We start from the raw sequence: 18,923 nt of genomic DNA, 5'->3' as shown, positions 1-18,923 counted from the left end.
CGCACATGACGTCTATCCACACATGTATAGCCTCTCCTTCTTTCACCTGCGGGTCGAACGGATGCTCCACCACTTGCATAAAGGTTCCACGACTCACCCAAATGCCTCGGCTCACCCAACAGCCCATGGGTTCACACAACACCCCATGGGGTCGCACAACAGCTCGTTAGCTCGCATGGGAGCTGTCAACATGCATACCAAGCTGTCACAATTCAACAGTCTTTAGTGTTTCAACCATAACTCTCTCGATATACATCAGAATTGGACGATTCAAGATGTGTTAGAAAGATAAAGAAGAGATCTTTGAATCTTATGTTTATTGCAAGATCCAATTCTGAGCATATTACTATGAAAATCCTCCAACAATTGTAATCTAGTAAGTTGATCTTACTAACTCTACTCATGAGTTGTTACGGGGTTGACCTCCGAGTTGCACGGATATACCCCGAGACTTGTAAGCATGGATTTTCAAGATTAATGATCCTTAATCCATATGCATTGACTCAGTCATTCTTCGACTGACTCTTACAGTTGATGTCTCTCGGCTGCTGAGGCTTATTGTTGACTGATCTCGAAAGTCAACTCTGTCAATTTTTGGGGTTAACATAGACCAAAGCGTAGGCTAAAGGGACTTCCCGAATAGGATAGACACAACTAGAGTCGACTATTTGGGACTCCCTTCTAGAAGGGAACAATTGGCCATTCAGAACTCCTTTCCGGAGGAAGGGTAGCTCTCCTGAAGACTTCATCCGAGTGGTCATGATAGACATTCGGGAACTTCCTTCTGGATTACATCCATCATTCCATAAGATTTCTTCCAAATGGTAAGGTTAAACTTCTGGGAACGTTTTTCTGGAAGACATATAACTTTACATAACCACAATAATTTTTGGAGATCTTTACATTTAGAAAAATTATACTGCACAAACAAATGAAAATAGAGGAGAGAAGTAAAAGGAAACAATAAAGAATAAGAAAATAATAAAAAAAAAAAACAATAAGATCTTAATCAATATTAAATAAAAAATAAGAAGTTTCTAATCAGGAAGAAATTAAGAAATAGAAACAATAAAATAAAATAAAACAGAGAAAGGAGAAAAAAAAAGAAACAAGCTGACTTGAAGAAAAAAAATAAAGAAGAAAATAAAATAAAATAAAAAATTCATTTGGTGGTGTATTCTGTCGAATGCCTCCCACTTAGAGCCATCATTAAGAAAAGATTCTATATTGAGGACGTGATCTGCCCTTTATGGGGGGAGAGGAATCTGCAGAGCATTTGTTCCTTTCGTGTAACTTTGGATTTCACCTTTGGAGATCGTCGCCCTGGGGGATTTATCATGTTACTGGTTCTGGTATTCGTGTCTGGGATTGGGTCAAGTTCTTGTGGGGGCTCGATTCTAAAGGCTTAAATGTGGAGGAAGTCTTTATTTATGCGTCAGTTGTGGTGGATACTATATGGCGTGCCAGGAATGATAAGATCCACAATAACAGCTCTCCTAACTTAGACAATTGTATTGACTCTACCCTTTGTGCTTTTGCTAATTTGAAAGATACTTTGTTACCCGATGTGGTCCCGGTCCTGAGGGAAGGTTGGCGCCATCCTCCCCAACATTGGCTGAAGCTGAACTGTGATGTAAGAGTTGGGTTGGGTAGTTCCTGTATTGCTGAGGTTGCTAGAAACCATTTGGGTGAGGTGGTCTGGGTCCATTCAGCTAGATTGGACTGCGCAGATGCTCTTTGTGGTGAGGCGGCATCTGTTTTCTTAGCCCTGGAAACCACAAAGCTCAACGATCACAAGTTTGTCATCGTGGAGAGTGACTCTAGAGTCGTGATCAACTCTCTCAACCGCGTTTCGTCTTGTTGGGAGATTGAGAACTACTCAAATCGTTGTTTAGAGCTCTCTGGATTTTTTGATGGTTGCTTGTTTTCGTGTATTCCTAGATCTTGTAATTTTATTGCCCATAATGTGGCTAAGTGGGCCTTCACCCACAATCAGTTTGGTTGCTTACCTATTTCTTACATTCCGAGAAACTTATTGTGTAATGACCACGAGGTCTAGTTCTCTTTTATTATTAATAGACGTTCATTCTCAAAAAAAAATATATCTTTAAAAATAATAAAACAAATACATAGCAGTTCACAAACAAAAAATATAGCTTTAGATTTAAAAGTTGCATAAATGTGACATGTTAAATCTCATAAAAAAAAAGTATTTGAAAATCAAATTGCTATAAAAAATACACAAATTTAAACATGTCATATTTATTAAATAAAGTTTTAAAATCTCACAATAATTGTAAATTTGCATTAATTTTGGAGATTGGTTAGGGGTTGTTGTTTGTCTCTTTTAAGGAAGATGTGATGTCGTATAATGTAAATAATGTCGTGTGCTTATGAAGAGCAAAATGTCATCAGAGGCTCGTCCCCGGACCGGTCAGGACAGGAATCCAATTTCTGAGAAAGAAGAGAAAATTTGTTGAAAGAGGCCCTGCCTGGCTCATATCATACTCATTCTCACTCACTCACTCACTCCATTTCATACTGGAATTTTCTATCTAGTTTTCAAGTTTCCCTTTTTTTCATTCTTTATTATTAATTTGTAAGGGTGAGGAATTGATGAAAACCAAGAGCCATGGAGGTAAGAGTCGGCCATTGTCGACGCCGTCTTGTCATTCTCCCAGGCTTCCCGTTCTTACGCCTGCTAGGTTTAGGGCTCTCCCTATTCTCCTCAATCAGGTTGGTATTTCTTCAATTTCTCCTTGCCTTTTTTGTGTTGATTACAATGTTATAGGCTCACTTTAGTACAATCCCTCTTCAACCAGGAAAATGGTGATGAAAAATTAGAAAGCACACCCGTAATTTTCTTTTGCGAGGGTGATAATGACGATGATAGGGGTGTGAATTCTGAATCGAGTCCTCAAACAGTTAAGAATGGTGGTGGTATGAGTATGATGACCCCGCAATTTACCGGTAGTTGGAGTGAAGATTCCATGGAATTGGATAGCTTGGAGGAAGGGGAAACTTGTTTTAGATGTAAAGGTAGAGATAAACGTGTGAGGGTTTGTAGTGAAATAGGCTGCTTGATTGCTGTTCATGATGAGTGTATGGGGTGTGAACCTACTTTTGATGATTTGGGATTGTTCTACTGCCCTTATTGTAAGTACCGGCGTGCAAAGGCGGTGGCTGTTGAGACGAGAAAAAGAGTTATGGCAGCAAAGAAAGCATTGTTGAATTTTCTTGAAGGGAGAGTAGTTGGTGAAGATAAAGAGAAGGAGAAGGAAAATGAGTGTAGTGACACAGTTGATAGGAATGCATGTGATACATTACCTAGTGCTAGCAATGGTATTCACTGCAATAATGAGAATGTTCCATTTCCGAATGATCTTGAAGTCCAGAGTCAGGCTGTGGATGAAAAGGAAATGGATGATGCACAAGTAGGTTGCCATGATCAGGATAAGTTAGTGATTGAAAAAGAGATTCAGCCCAGCACATTTGTAGCCAATGGTGCTGATAATGTAGGTTGTGGGGAAGGGACAGCAGCGAGGATTGACAAACTTCAAGGTTCTAGTGCCAAAGATCTATCAAATAATGATGGAGAAGATGGGAAAGAGGAGGATTCAGGACCAATGGATGATAGTAAGGATGAGAGAATTGTTGAAGAAAATGAGGAAAGAGAGATTTTGGATACTTCTGAAATTGCAGGAGAGGTAATTATTGATGATGCTGATATTGAGAAAAGAGCCACCAAAAAATTATTGAGGGAGGCTAAAATTGTAGAGGAGGATGAAGAGCAAATACTAACAGAATCATCAGATGGGATTGACAAATCTGAAACTGAATCTCGTGTGAACCGTCACAGGCGTTTCAAACAAAGAGCTGGAAAAACAGTATGCTCTGAGAATGTTACTCTACCCAAGAGATCTTCCCCTAGGCTATGGAAATCAGTTGCACGCCATAAAAGCACCACAAAGAAAAATGCTTTGCTTTTTAATGAGAAAAATACTACCTCCGAAAAGTCCCAACAAGCACTAAAACTGGTGTAGGTGTATATTTCCTAATAAACTCTTAAATTTTAATGAAGTTACTTTTGATTTAATTTTTATTGTTTAGCGTTAAAATGTAGGTGTGTATATCCTAAAAAAGAACAAACTACTTCATTTGTTGATGTGATTGCATTTTTTGTTTTTAGTGTGTATTTTTCAGTAGGTTGATGGGAATTTCTCATCCTTGCTAGAACCAGTCATTGGCAATACATTCCCGACATTCAACATTTTCTGGGCATCAAAATTAGCTAGGAGAGTTAGTTTTGTGGTTAAAGGTAACTGCTAATTTATTGTATATTTCTTCCTGCATGCAGCCCAACTATGGAATTCTCCAGAAAGCGGACAAGATTACACTGGACAGTGGAAGAGGAAGAAATGCTAAGGGTATAAGCTTCAGGTTTTCTTGCATTTAACTTCGTTATTTTTTTTTTTTTGGTACTATCTTTCCTTAGATATAACATGTATGCAGCACTTATGGCTATGTTTGGAAGTTGGATTATGGTGGAGAAGGTAAAAGGTTAGGAGAAAAAAAGTGTTGAAAATAAAAATAAAACTAATTTCTCATGTTTGGTATGGAAAAAAATTTGTTTCAAAATTTTTTAATACCAAACATGAAAAATTGATTTTCTTTATTTTCCTGACTTTTTTTCTCTCTAAATTTTCTTTACCTTTTTCTTTTCCCATCAAACTTTCCAAACACAGCCGTAAAGTTCACCACTTTAAACTTTTGGATTTATCCATCTTTACTGTCTCTCCCTTTCTTTGTCTCTTACTGCATGAACTGTCATTGACACTCTCTGCATTCTCCTTTTCAACCTTCTGAGTAATTGTTCCTATTGCTGTGGATACGTGCAGACTAGGGTCGTTTATTCATAGTTGAAGGATAGATGACATCTGCACTTCTTATTTTATCTTTTCTTCTACACTTGGTGACAATGGGAAGGAGATAACATATAGTTACGAAATAGCTCTTAATAAATAGGCAATTTTTCAGACCAATTTTTACATCACTTGCTTCACCTACTAGCCATTGATTTGAGAAATTTGTAGAAATGGCCTTGTGGTTTCTTTTCAAATTTGTTTGTATGTACTCATTTAAGTTTGTTATGCATTGCTATTTTTAATAAAGGATGGTGTTCACAAATTTTCAATGATGACAAACATTGTTCTGCCATGGAAGAAAATTTTGGAGTACGGACGTCTTGTATTTGATCCCAGTCGCACTCCAGTTGATCTCAAGGACAAGTGGAGAAACTTAATGGCCAAAGAGACTGCGCCAATTAACAAAAATTGATTTAGATAGCTTTTTGGACCTTAACAGGTTAAGGTCATCCAGGTCTGGTTTCTTTTACTTTAATATCCTCTCCTTTGTAAATCAAATCCAAATGAGGGAGCCCATTTTTGTACATGTTTCCGTGCTCCCCTTTTACCTCTTACGCTCCATGTTTTACAATTTTTATGTAATATTATATAAGTATTGATTTGTATGTGCACATAAATATATAATGTTGTGATATAAATCAAAATTTAATATAATATTCTATAAAATACAATTTAATATAATATTATATTATGTAATACAATACTATCTGATACATTCTACCAAATGAACTTTTATTTTCTTGGTAAGTCATAAAACATAGAAAACCCGAAGGGGTAGTCTAGTGGTAAAAAGGAGTGGTGAAACAGCTGGTTTGCATTTGTTCCAAGAAAGTCTCTCTGTCGAATGGCTATGGCTAAAAATTAATAATTTAAACAAAACAGAAAGTCACAAAACATACTATCATTATCGCTAGGACAATTAGATACCTAACCTTTAGTGGCAACGACCCAATTGCAAGAGTGGAGCTCTACTGTTTGAGCTATATCCCACAAGCCAAGTAGAGCATGCATGAAGGAGTTAAATGAGGTTGCAGTTTGCATTTTGCGCCTTATTATAGACCCTACGATAACTTTCTTAGCTTTTTATTAATCGTTTTCTTTCCTGTTTTTTGCTTAACAGAGTTTTATTGGGGATATCAATCTCTACGTATAACATCAGGAAGAAGAAGATATTTTTGTAAAAGTTAAAACAGGCTTCCCATACCTGTGCAACTGGGATTAATGTTTTTTTTTTTTTTGAATTTCTTGGTACCCAAAATAAGCAAACTTGACTAGAATTTTTTGAAATATAAACTGATTTTTGTATGGTAAAACCCTCTGAGTACAAGTGACAAAATTTAAGTCATTCACATCATTTTAAAGAGTAATTTGAGGTATAAATACTTAAGTTTAACTCTCGGTTTCAAATAAATACTAAGTTTAATTTTTTGCGATAATAATACCTAAGTTATAATTTTGGAACTTTTGTAGGTATTTAGTTGTTAAGTGTTAAGTAAATTATTACGTGGCAATTTTTGATTGGTCCAAGTCATTAAATTTTTTATTATTTTAAAAAAATTAGTTTAAATATACCAATAAGAAAATGACACGTGGATAAATTACAAAGTTCTAAAAATATAACTCATGTGGAGTTATACTTAAATTACTCTATTTTAAAATATAAAAAAATAATAAAACTACAAAAACAAAAAATATGCGTAGATATATTTCTTCTCTAAACCATCGAGAGCCCACCATCACCCAACACTACCACCCCGTTCCCATCTTTTTCTCGTACTCTCTCTCTCCATCACAGACTTTCTCTCTCCCTCTCGGATTTGAATCCTCTTCTGGGTTATTCAGATTTCTTTTTTTGTTTTGAAAGGTCATTTAAAGATTTGCATACAAAATTTGTGATTCAATATTAAAGATTGATAAGGTGTAGTGTATGTTAGTTAAAGTTAGTTAGCGAGCTGTCCAAATTTAGTTAGAAGTCAGTTATGTAACAACCTCCTCTCTCTTTGCTTTCTCTTTGTTTTTCTCGTGTTTATAAACTCTGGTTTGCTCATTAATGAAGCTTAATGAGAATTTATTCATTTCATGTTTGTACTGTTTCGTTTATGTTATGGTATCAGAGCCACGCGATTCATGAGCTCATCGTGATGTTGTTTTTAGGTCCACTCATTTTTAAATGACATTTCTAGCATGATCATTATGTCGTTCATATATAATACTTGTATTCATTTTTTTTTTTTTTTGCTAAAATAAAAATTTCATACCAAAGAAAAACTAAAACACCAAGTTCATGGTGGAGAGTCTAGAGAAGACAAGAGGCTCCACTTCCTCAATCAATGCTGTTTCTCGGTGATCGTTTTACTATGTAATTTTGTCTCACTTGTTTCAAATATTTTTTTGAACACGACGAGAAAGGAGAAATAGAAAAAAAATTAACTTATCTTTGCTTTTATAAATATTATTAGGCTTTAAATTATTTTTTATTTAATTTTTAAATTAAAAAAACAACTAAATGACTTGGATTAATTTGAAACTGACATACTAATTTGACACTTTAAAGTATTAAAAATAAGATTGAGTGTAGAATTACTTCTAATTAAAGGTCATTCTTACTATTTTTTATTGAGTAAGATTATGCGTATAATAATTTTAAATTATAAAAAAAAATTATTACAAATATTTTAATAATTAAGTAAAAAAATTAATTACTAGAAGATGTTTACTTAGTAATGAATTATAAAACATTAATTAATTATTAGTAATTTGATTTTAAATATAATTAATTTTAATTAAAACTTATAAAGAAATAAAGTATAAATTATTGTATCAATTAAAACCTCCACCATGTATATATAAATATATAGGATATTGTTGAGAGCATGTTTTTATTAATAAGAAATATATTTAATCAATTCATCAGATACTCATTAAAGATTTTTCGTCACGTTTACTTGCACAACGAGGTTACAATCGAATGAAAAAGTTGGTCCTGAGTGGACATTAAATTTGTGTCTTCTCATTATAAAACTATATAAACATCTTTACTTTAGACATTGCTTAGGCTAATATAGAACTATATGCGAGACATACTTATTGATTATAGTTCTTTAAAAATTGTTAATAAGGTGTGTGATCACTGAATACACATAAGGGGATATCACGTATTTGTGGTTGCTTGGCCGGTATAGAAAGTAATAGAATTAAAGTAGGAACATAAATTATATTTTCATTGTATAATTAAAAAAGAAATGAATAAATCGTGTATTAACAAAAATAATCTTAAATTAAGATATAGGAGGATATTTGGATTAATGGAACATTTATTCTTTTGTTATTGGGAAGGAAAGAATACAATCCCAAACTCCAATACTATTACATGGCTACAAGTCTACAAGCCTCTCTAAAACGTTGATCCTTGAAGAAAATCTTATTCCTTTAATAAATTTATGAGATCTCAATCAAACGTATCATTTTTAGCGATTGGCTTTTCTCCTAGCTATTGCTAAACCATACATCTAAAATAGAATGTCATTGATAGTCAACTTTTATAGAATCAAGTTAATGTTCGATGCTTGGTATTAAAAAAATTGGAGACCAACAAAAATAGGAACTTTTATTAGAGATAAAAATCTCTACAGCGGCCATGTTTCTGAGACCTTCCTCTTCTACTTACATGATACTCAACAGAAATTTACATAGCTTAAGAAAAGACAAGAAAAGAAAAATGGGATAAAAGAAATATAACCTTTAACAGATTTCTTATGCAGGCTCCTTAAGCCAGTAACAAGTAGGAAGAAGTTTCTAATATAAGCAGTGCAAGTGGTAGAAGAAAACTACATCTTAGATTACTGTTCCACTAGGAATCAAGGCATCCTTGATTACTGTCACAATTCCGCTCTTTATGAAATACCCATCAGTTTCTCTAGCCGCTTCTTGAACATTGTCAGTATTAAGGATCTGCATGTTAAAACCCCATATTTTGATGTTCATTCTCCCAAAGATTGCATGATTAAGCTGAGGAATCCTAAAAGCTAGAACAATGTGTGTGCGCACGAGAAATGACCACAACGTACCATAAGGTGTCATATTGCTAAGTATAGATTATTACGTAATATTGCTAATCAATCACAAACCGTTACTTCGTGATAGTAATAAGTATTACCGATACCTAATAGCAATGCTCGTGCGTACATATATATAATGGTTGTGTCATTTGCACAGCCTTTTAGTTTTGAGTACATGTGCAGCATTTATAGTTTCCTACTGTTAAGTACACTAGCCTAAAGGTTCATATAATTGAACTGTTGTATTGCACACAGAATGTTATGACCTCATCATGTATAACGATTAGCAAAAGAAAATAGATATTTAATAGAAAAATTCATCACCTTCACATCGTCACCAATACGAGCATTCTTGTCAATTATAGCTCTTCTGATGTGAGAGTTCTTCCCAATACCGATTGGAACGCTACCTTTTGCAGCCAGAAACCTTCTGTCAGCATCCGTCTGGAAAAAAACAAAGCCACAAACAATAATTATCGGCATCGGATAACAGCACAAGATTATTCTTAACAAAGCTACCCACCAACAGCTTTTACTTTAATAGAAAAATTATATATATATATATATATACATTGCCTTTAAAGATATCAGTAGATTTTACTGGGTTTTACCTCATAGTAGTCTGCTCCCATCAATAAAGTATCTTCAATGATTGCACCTTCTGATATGCAAGATCGGAGCCCAACAACAGAATGATGAATTTTACAGTTCTGCACAATGAAACAGGGGAGGGGAATATTATAAGAATAATTCCTATAGGTTATCCCATTTTGTCCTGGACCACAACGATATGATAATACACAAAAGTCAAGTTTCAAGTTACATAGCCCACAAAAGTCGAGAGCTTGCCTTTATCACACAACCCTCGCCAATAACACTGTCCGTGACATCAGCATCAAGCATTTTGGATGGAGGTAAATACCGGGGTTGGGTGTAGATTGGAGATGACCGATCATAGAAACTGAAAGACAAAACAAGAAAAATAAGATGGTAACAAGACAGTGGATTAATAGGTGTAGTGAAGCAGAACTTTGGATGGGCTTGCTGTAGCCCAAGAATTATACCTGAAGTCTGGAACAGGTTTTTTGGTTATACCCAAGTTCGCATTATAGAAAGCTTCAATTGTACCAATGTCTTCCCAGTAGCCATCATACAGGTACGCTTGTACCTATATAGTTGAAAGACAATTAGTCCACAAAATTTTTTCTCATAGAGGAATGAGTAAGAAACACAATTATCTGAAACATAAAGGAAGTTCCAGCACATAAAGTCGCACTGAGGCCTTCACATTCATTACAAAGCTCTAACAGAGCTCGGAAAGATTTGGTCACAACAATTATGATTCATGTCTCAGAGACAAATGTAACCTTTTACAGTTAGGGGGTCCTACCAAAACTAATGCAATAACAACTACAATTGGCATTGGCTAATCGAGAACTAACCCTCAAACCCATGGATGTTGCACCTGGAATAACTTCACTACCAAAATCATTCGCTCCGGGAAATTGATCCCTTAAAAGATTTATCATCACATCTTTGCTCACAACGTATATACCCATACTAGCAATGTAAGGCATCTCCTTGGCTCTCTTATCATCAAGACCCAAAATGGTAGTATCAACCTGCCAAGGTAACAAAGTTACTAATTCGCATTGCTCAAATAAACAACAAACAGCTAGCCCATAGCACGTGTAAACATAATACCAAAATCAAACCATTACAAATCTAAAAGCGAATTTGCAGACAACTTGCCTTCATAGCTTTGAGTTGCTCCCCTTTGGGTTTCTCAGCAAACTCAACAATCCGTCCTTCATCATCGATCTTCATCAGACCAAAAGCAGTGGCACGTTCTTCATCCATTGGCAGCGCAGCCACAGTGATATCTGCATCAGTCTCTCTGTGTGCCTGAATAAACTTCTCATAGTCCATTCTATACAAATGGTCTCCAGCAAGAACCAAAAACTCCAAGACATTATGTTCCTCAAAGAGCCACAAGTACTGCCTCACCGCATCAGCCGTTCCCTGCAATAGTAAATTCAACAGTTAAATACACAATCAAAACGGTAAGAAGAAGCCGACCCCACGTCCAGCATAAACCAACCCACTAACCTGGAACCAGTTGGGGTTCTCCGGGCTCTGCTGAGCCGCAAGAACTTCAACAAAGCCTTCGTTTTTGTAACCTCCCATGTTACTCGCGTAAGCGCGAGAGAGATGACGATTGAGTGAAGCGGAATTGAATTGGGTGAGAACGTAGATCTTCGAAACGTTGCTGTTCAGGCAATTGCTCACAGGAATATCAATCAACCTGTAGTTCGCTCCAAGAGGTACCGCGGGCTTCGCACGCTTCTTCGTCAACGGGTAGAGACGAGTCCCAGCTCCGCCACCTAGAATAATGCCTAAAACACTCTGCAAGAACACCACAAACGACAAACTCAATCATATTTCAAATGACATTGCAAAAACAGAGTAATTATTCCTTGCATAACCTAAACACCAAACGAGACAATGCAAAGCGAGAACGATAAACCAATAAAAAAGACTCACTCGACTGGCATCGGGATCTAGACATGTCTGCGAATTCTGAGAATCCGAAACGGCCTTGGGAGAAACGATCCTGGGCGCTCTATTGGAGGAAGAAGCAGCTCTTGTGCGGCTGGGAGTGGCAATTGATGAAATCTTATCGCCGGAGAGATGAGAAAAAGCGAAAGAGAGCGTTCGAGGACTGGTTCTGGGACTGAGATTGGAACCATTCGATGAAGAATGAGATAAAGAAGTTGAAGAAGAAGGAAATCTGGGTGCTCCAACGGCTGCCATGGACGCCATGAAAGCTCGGAGCTGAAAGCCAAAAGCTTTGGAGCAAGAAGAAGAGAGAGAGAGTGTATTAATTGACTGTTTCAGAGAGATAGAAAGAGAGAAATAGCCCTACTAGAAATTAATAAATATATGGGAAAGTTGAGATTTGATGGAGTCTCGAAAACCGTTTTCGCCATAGGAATTTTTGTGATATTACGCAACTGACCTGCCCATCTATTTCTGTTTTGTATTTACTCACCTTGGGTATTTTCGACTTTTCGTAATATTACCCAAAAACAATTTCTAAATAAAAATAATTATTTAAAGGAAAAAATCTGTTGTGGCTGTCAGTTTCTTAACAAATGGACGTCATTTCACGGTTCCAACATGCATCGACTCACATGTGGATATTACTCATTTTTGTAGACCGTCAAATAATTTATTTATTTATATATATTTCCTTTTATAAATGGGAAATTTGATTTTCTATACTTAGAAAATCAAATAATTTGATTTCTATACCAATAATTTAAACCCTAAAAAAACTATATTTTTTTTTTCAAAACCCCAAAAATACCCCCCTCACAATATTCTCTCTCTCTGCATCATCTCTCTCTCCCTCTATCTCACCCCAACCGCCCACCCTCACCCGAACCACCCTCACCCACCCACGTCAACCCCAACGCCGATCACCACCCTCACCCCCGTCGACCACGACCCCAACCCCTCCGACCCCAACCCCAACCCGAAAGAGCAACCCCAGTCCGACCCCAACCCGTCCGACCCTCTAAAACTTTTTTTTTTCCTGCGATTTGAGAGAGGGAAGAAGACAGAGGTCCGACCGTCTTTTAATTTTTTTTTTTTTTTCTGCGATTTGAGAGAGAGGAAGAAAGAGGTCCGACCGTCTGTGAAAAAAAAAAAAAAATTTCCTGCGATTTGAGAGAGAGAGGAAGAGAGAGAGGTCCGATGGTCGGACCTTGGGGTCCGATGGGTCCGATTGGTTGGACCCCATCGGACCCCATGGTCCGACCATCGGACCTGGGGTGTGGGATTCTTGGGACCGGCCGAGACAGAGAGAGAGAGAGATGTTTGGGGGTATTTTTGGGGTTTTGAAAAAAAAAAGTATAGTTTTTTTAGGGTTTAAATTATTGGTTTAGAAATCAAATTTTTTGATTTTCTAAGTATAGAAAATCAAATTTCCCTTATAAATTATTCACCATTTACATTACATATATAAGAAAAAATAAAGGTGCAACCATGTACATAATTAATTAGGAAATAATACTGCATTAAATATAATATTGCTGCATTTAAAAAAAAAATATATAATATTGGTGGAATGTTGACTTAAATATAAATTTCTAATTTTGTAAAAAGAGAAAAATGTACATGTTTCCCTATTTTGGGTTTGGGCAGATTAATTTTAGAAAGGGCTCTTGTAATGAATAGAAGCAAGTTTTCTTCTGTAATTTGAAATTGATCCAAGTAATAAATACTGGTTTATACATTTGTTTAAAAAGTAATTACTGGTAATGTAATGCCTGTTTGTAATGTAATTTATTTAGGGTGGATTTGGTAGTTTTTCTGATTTATTAAGCAAAAAACAAGTAAAAATATTTATTAGAAATATATTCTATAAAATTATTTTTACTTTTTAATTGCTTAATTAAGAATTAAAATTTAAAAAATTTAAAAATTAAAAAAAATAACACTTACATAATTTTTATAAAAGATTTTTTTTCTTAATTAGTATTTTAGACTCTTACTCTAATTTGGATCTTGGGACCGAATTTCGACCCCGTCTCCAGTCTCAGACTCGGACTACGGCCCCAGTCCAAACCCGGACCCAAACTCAAACTCGACTTAAATAAAATTAAAAAATAAAAATTATAGAACATACTTTTGTTTCTTGTTTTTATAATTAAAAAATAAAAGTGGTTATAAAACACGTTTTTATTTTTTAAAAATAAAATTTTAAAAATGTAAATTTTACTTTTATTTTTGTGATTAAAAAATTAAAAAACAAAAGCTCCATTATTTATTTATTTCTTTTGAGTATAGGGATTGTTTATTACCTATTACTATGTCATGTGAAGCATTATTTTCTATTATCCTTTTTTTTATATACTTTTAGTTTATTTATAAATTTTTGGTGATTTTCTTTCACTTAAGCTTGTCCCATAATTAGTCATTTTTCATGGATGATTAAGAAATTAAGAAGTTATAATATTTTTTTAGAATAATGCAACATTAATTTTGCACTTTTAAATTTAAAATCATGGTAAAAAAAAGTTCAAATTTTTAAAAAAAATATATAAAATAAAAATCTATTAAAATTATAAAAAAAAAATCAACAATTAAAATTTTTTAACATTGCATGATCAGCTTTATTCTATTCCATGGTGAAAAAGAAAAGAGTTATTCGAAATCCGGTTACCAGATTGAATCTTGCAGATGCCCCTTCAATCCAAGAAGATATGAAGATTTTTGAGGTGAATGTTGGTTCGTAAGGATTAGAATTGATTGCTAAAGCTTTGTGATCAGGTGATTTGCTTAAAATTGATCAAGAACTGATGGAGGATAGTTGGACTGAGGAGGTTGAGCATGAGGATTTCCACTCGAATTCTCAACTAATAATGGAAGAAATTCATTGAAGGTAAGACTTTTTTTTGAGAACCTAATCTGGCCTATACTAAACCTATATTGAAAGATGGAAAAAGAATAGCTCAAGTTGATGTGGTAGAGGTTAAAGAGAAAGCCGCAAATTGAAATTCTGCTATAGTATGTATGGTGTTAGGAGTTAACCATCTGATTGCAATGTTTGAAGGTTTGATTAAACGCAAATGGGGAGAACTCACAATAGCATAAATTGTTCGAATGAATGGGAGATTTACCATTGTCAAATTCAATGATGTTGCTACTCGAGATCTTATCTTGGAGGAGGGAGTGTTCCAATTCGGTCAAAAGCCAATGATTGTGAGACCATGAGTTCCTTTACGGATTCAATTACATGATCTAGGTCTCTATTATTGGGCTAATAAGTGCCTAAGTGCAATGGTTAGCACGATTGGTAAGCCTATAATGGCTGATGGGGTAATAAGAGAGAGAGAGAGAGAGAGAGAGAGAGAGAGAGAGAGAGAGAGAGAAATGGTAAAATTTATAAGAGTTCTCATGGAGATGGACATAACAGATGAGCCTCTGAGAGTCGTTCATTATTTAAATGAACATGGTCAACTTGTTGAACATGGGTTGATTATGAGTGGCTTCCAATTAGATGCAAAGCTTGACATGGTTATGGTCACATTATGGCAGACTGCAAGAAAAATTTGAAGGCTCCAGTTGGCAAGAAGATGGAAGTAAAACCTTTTAGCGAGTCGATTGAGCTTGATGAGACAGAGAAGCAAGAGATAGAGGAGAGACTCTATATTTATTATAATTGGTTTAAGTTATTTTGTCTTATTTATTTTTATTTATTATGTTACATAGTCGGTTGTATTTCAATTATAACCGGCTATATTTCAATTATAATTGGTTTGAGTTATTTGTTTTTATTCATTATGTTATGAAACTGGTTCTACTTTTATTTATATCTGAGAAATCTACTTTTGGTGACTTGTCCAGGGACGATGACTTTTTTGGTAACTTTCTAGCGATTGTGACTTTTTCGGTGACAATAACTTTTCGGCATCGACGAATTTTCCGGCGAAACTTATTATTACAATTTTTATTAAATTTATTTATTATTTTTTCTCTATATTTTAAACTTTAATTATTTTTTAATCCCATATTTTTTTACATTATTTATTTATGCCAAATAAAAAGTAAACTCTACCCTATTTTCCCATATTTATGAAAAAACTTATATTTTTTCCATTTTAGTATATACATAAAAAAAAAGTCCTTTTTTATTTTACTTTAAAAAAATTAGCTATTTTCAAAATTTTATAAATTATTTACATAAAGTTAAATATATTAGGGTAATACTATTTTGAACCATTATTTTCTAAAAGTTATCAATTAGACTATCTGTTTTATTAAATGATAAATTAAACTATGTATTTTCTCAAATGGTACAAAATAGTACAATGATGAGCTGATTTTCTGTCAAAAATAAAACTTAATACTAATAAAATCTAAAAAGTGTCGATACAAATCTAGTTATATTTTTATACATTTATTCATGTCAAACATTGTTTTTAAGTTGATTATATTAACAAACAAAAAATATTAAAAATAAACCTCAAAGTAATATTTTGTATTATTGAAAAACTAGGTAACAATGCCGCGCTTCGCGCAGCTCTTCAAATATTTTTAAACTATATTATTTTTTAAAATACGACAAACTAAAAACTAACTAAAGAGTCATCGTTAATTTAAATTAATAATTTTAATATAAAATATCAAAACTATATAAATTCCCTTAATTTAGCAGCTTCTTATTGATTCGAGCTAATTATTTACATACATTTTATTTTATCAAATTAATCTAACTTAAGTTTATAACAAAAATTCAAACGTCCAATATTTTGGTACATATATTTTCTAAATTATTAAACACAATAAAAAATAATAATATTATCCTAACAATTTATATAACCTTAAATAATATGCTATAAAGACAAAACAAAAATAATAATTATGTTTTGTTGAGATGTACTTTTATTTCATAATTGAGAATGTTTATTTAAATATAAATGATACTCGATTATCTTTTAATTCCTTGGAAGACGTTTTTAAATCTCTCTTTATTTTATTTAGATGAGATCATACACATTTTTCATAATATAATATATATTACATCTAAATTATAAATAATTTTTTTTTTTGCTGAAAAAAAAACAATTAAAATTCATTTAAAAATATAATCCTCTTCACTTAATCTCTAAATAGAGAAATTTTCTTTCATCACCTGTACATTTGTGTATCCAAAAAGCTTCGTTCTCTAAAGTACGTTAGCTATAATTTGATGAAAAATATTTCATGTACAACAAATTATTATGTAAAAGTATCTAGAAAAATTATATTTATAAGAAAAATGACTTATAATAAGAAGTTGCTCATATCTCTTTATTATATTACATATATATATTATTTATATACAACTTAATAATAAGATGGTATATTAATATAGAGTTTTCATAATATTAATTAATATAATGCATATTAATATAAATGCATAGTTCTATATTTATACTTTGTATACATATAATGACTTAGTAACTAATAGAGTGGTGTTTAAATATGAACTTTTCATATTCTTAAGAATGCAACCAATTTTAATGTACATTCTTCTTTTATTATTGTTTCTTTTATAATTATTAAAAAATTAAAAAACCTAGAAATTAGAAACAATAGAAAGAAATAGTAGTTGTCATGTCAATCACACTTTTATATTTACCTTTATATAAATATATAGATATATAAGATATAAATATAAATAAATGAAAGATATAAATTAATATTTATTTCTTATTATTATAATTATATGGGTAATAATGTGCATAGATTTATATTTGAGTTTTATTACATATTATTTTGTTTTAATAATTGGAATATATATAAACAAATAACATATATAAAATATTCAATAAAAAAATATTCAAACAAATGTTATATATTTTAATAATTATTTAAGCATTATATATGTAATTAATATATAAATATTAAAATCAAAACTTATTTTATAATAAATCACTTAGTATACTCTATTATACCTGTTATCAATATATTAATTAAAAATACTACATATTTTTTATTTTAATTTATATTGTATTATAATTATAATCTCATTTTTCTTTTGGTAAGCAAGAATGATCATATCAAATAATATTAATTAATAATAATAGATAATAAAACTAAAATAATTAGTATTATTATAAAATTCGGTTATTTTTGCATCTTTTAATTGGGTAGATTAACTTTATTTTTTTAATTATTTAATTTTTCTCTTTTAATTAATTAATTAATTATTATTTAATAAATCTTAAAAATTAGAATAATATGAGATTAAAATTTAAAATAACCACAAAATAAATAAATTAGAAAGTAATAAGAAGATCATGCCACAGAAGTATATCAAATAAACTTTCATTATATGTGAGGAGCTTATAACATTTTCCTATAAAAAATTTGTTCATCATTTACCTGATAAACATCATTAACATGTATGACAAATGTGCTATTTAAGAAAGTAGAAAACTCATGAGGCTTTCAAAGATACTTCAGGATTGGTGCTAGTTCTCCTTAATTAGCATAGCAAAAACTTCTTTACATGAATGCTTGTTGATTGACATAACCTACACGTAAAATTGATACAAATGTAAGTACATATGCTAATATATAAACATGTATATATATAAATAAATATATTTATACACTTAAAATATTACATATAAGTTGCCTAACAAAGATTAGAGAAGAAACAATAGCACAAATCAAAATATATATTGCATAAAAGAGGACATATATATATCTACATATATAGTGATAAAATACAATAAATAAAAGAGTTATGAATAAGTTGAAAGGTTGTAAAATTATGAATAAATTGAAAGGTTGTAGTTAAATATTTATTATCACTAATTACATTCAAATAAGTTGAAAGGTTGTAATTGAATATTTATTATCACTAATTATAATAAGTTTTTATGAATACAAAATTAATAAAAATATAAAATTTTGAGAAAATAGAAAAGGTTAATGAAATAAAATGTAGAGTGCCACCTAACCTCTCTAATGCTTTCCTTTATATATAGATATAGATAGATAGATTAATTTGTCATTTAAGAAATAAATAGTCTAATTGATAACTTTTGTAAGATACATTTCTATAATAATATTAATCCAACATATTAATATGTATGTTTATTTTAAGTTGAAAAATGCTTGTAGTTCAATATGAGTTTATATTTGGACTGATGCTTGTTTTAAATTTTTATGTGCTTCTATAACAATTAATTTAGTTTAATAAGTTACTATGTTTTCCTTAAAAAAAAATACTCCTGCTTTATGTGCATTCAACTAGTGTTCTTAATTGCTTCAAATAAAAAAAAAAAAAGAACTAGTGTTCGTAAACTATTCAAAAAAAAAAATAGTGTTGTTAAACAACAAGGATTTTTATGCTAATTATATTAGAAAACTATTAAAA

General features: G+C 32.1%; 3 protein-coding genes across 7 annotated transcripts; 2 read left to right on the top strand and 1 right to left on the bottom strand.

Moving 5' to 3' along the window:
• Positions 1 to 1,249: 1,249 nt before the first annotated feature.
• LOC133030567 (uncharacterized) lies at positions 1,250 to 2,059 on the top strand. The gene has a single exon (XM_061103355.1). It carries the CDS (start codon positions 1,250 to 1,252, stop codon positions 2,057 to 2,059), a length of 810 nt encoding a protein of 269 aa, XP_060959338.1.
• Positions 2,060 to 2,295: 236 nt separating this feature from the next.
• Positions 2,296 to 5,576, top strand: LOC115700812 (uncharacterized). 5 transcript variants are annotated; one of them, XM_030628467.2, is made up of 4 exons: positions 2,296 to 2,736; positions 2,823 to 4,039; positions 4,358 to 4,427; positions 5,173 to 5,576. In XM_030628467.2, exons 1-4 carry the CDS (start codon positions 2,617 to 2,619, stop codon positions 5,335 to 5,337), a joined length of 1,572 nt encoding a protein of 523 aa, XP_030484327.2. In that variant the 5' UTR covers positions 2,296 to 2,616; the 3' UTR covers positions 5,338 to 5,576. The 5 variants fall into 5 exon arrangements, with proteins under 5 accessions (XP_030484327.2, XP_060958824.1, XP_030484328.2 ...); XM_030628468.2 differs by having other exon boundaries at positions 2,332 to 2,736; positions 4,899 to 5,187; XM_030628469.2 differs by having other exon boundaries at positions 2,333 to 2,736; positions 4,358 to 4,440; positions 5,173 to 5,305.
• Positions 5,577 to 8,511: 2,935 nt separating this feature from the next.
• Positions 8,512 to 11,968, bottom strand: LOC115699566 (glucose-1-phosphate adenylyltransferase small subunit 2, chloroplastic). The gene is made up of 9 exons (XM_030627043.2): positions 11,528 to 11,968; positions 11,093 to 11,389; positions 10,736 to 11,005; positions 10,426 to 10,605; positions 10,048 to 10,151; positions 9,833 to 9,944; positions 9,595 to 9,693; positions 9,308 to 9,427; positions 8,512 to 8,876 (listed from the first exon to the last, which is right to left on the bottom strand). The coding sequence occupies exons 1-9, from the start codon at positions 11,804 to 11,806 to the stop codon at positions 8,760 to 8,762; spliced, it is 1,578 nt and encodes a 525-aa protein (XP_030482903.2). The 5' UTR covers positions 11,807 to 11,968; the 3' UTR covers positions 8,512 to 8,759.
• Between the last annotated feature and the right edge of the window lie 6,955 nt (positions 11,969 to 18,923).

This window comes from Cannabis sativa, chromosome 8 (genome assembly GCF_029168945.1).
Source record: "Cannabis sativa cultivar Pink pepper isolate KNU-18-1 chromosome 8, ASM2916894v1, whole genome shotgun sequence".
In the NCBI taxonomy this organism is placed as follows: Eukaryota; Viridiplantae; Streptophyta; class Magnoliopsida; order Rosales; family Cannabaceae; genus Cannabis; species Cannabis sativa.
Note: the sequence above shows the minus strand (reverse complement) of the source record. Positions and strands in the feature narration are given on the sequence as shown.

Coding starts and splice junctions, on each gene's coding strand:
- LOC133030567 (XM_061103355.1), top strand. CDS start 1,250: ATGGGGGGAGAGGAATCTGCAGAGCATTTGTTCCTTTCGTGTAACTTT.
- LOC115699566 (XM_030627043.2), bottom strand. CDS start 11,806: ATGGCGTCCATGGCAGCCGTTGGAGCACCCAGATTTCCTTCTTCTTCA. Junction 9,945..10,047: donor AAACCTGTTCCAGACTTCAG/GTATAATTCTTG, acceptor TTTGTCTTTCAG/TTTCTATGATCGGTCATCTC. Junction 9,694..9,832: donor GCGAGGGTTGTGTGATAAAG/GCAAGCTCTCGA, acceptor TTCATTGTGCAG/AACTGTAAAATTCATCATTC.
- LOC115700812 (XM_030628467.2), top strand. CDS start 2,617: ATGAAAACCAAGAGCCATGGAGGTAAGAGTCGGCCATTGTCGACGCCG. Junction 4,040..4,357: donor CAACAAGCACTAAAACTGGT/GTAGGTGTATAT, acceptor TCCTGCATGCAG/CCCAACTATGGAATTCTCCA. Junction 4,428..5,172: donor AAGAGGAAGAAATGCTAAGG/GTATAAGCTTCA, acceptor TTTTTAATAAAG/GATGGTGTTCACAAATTTTC.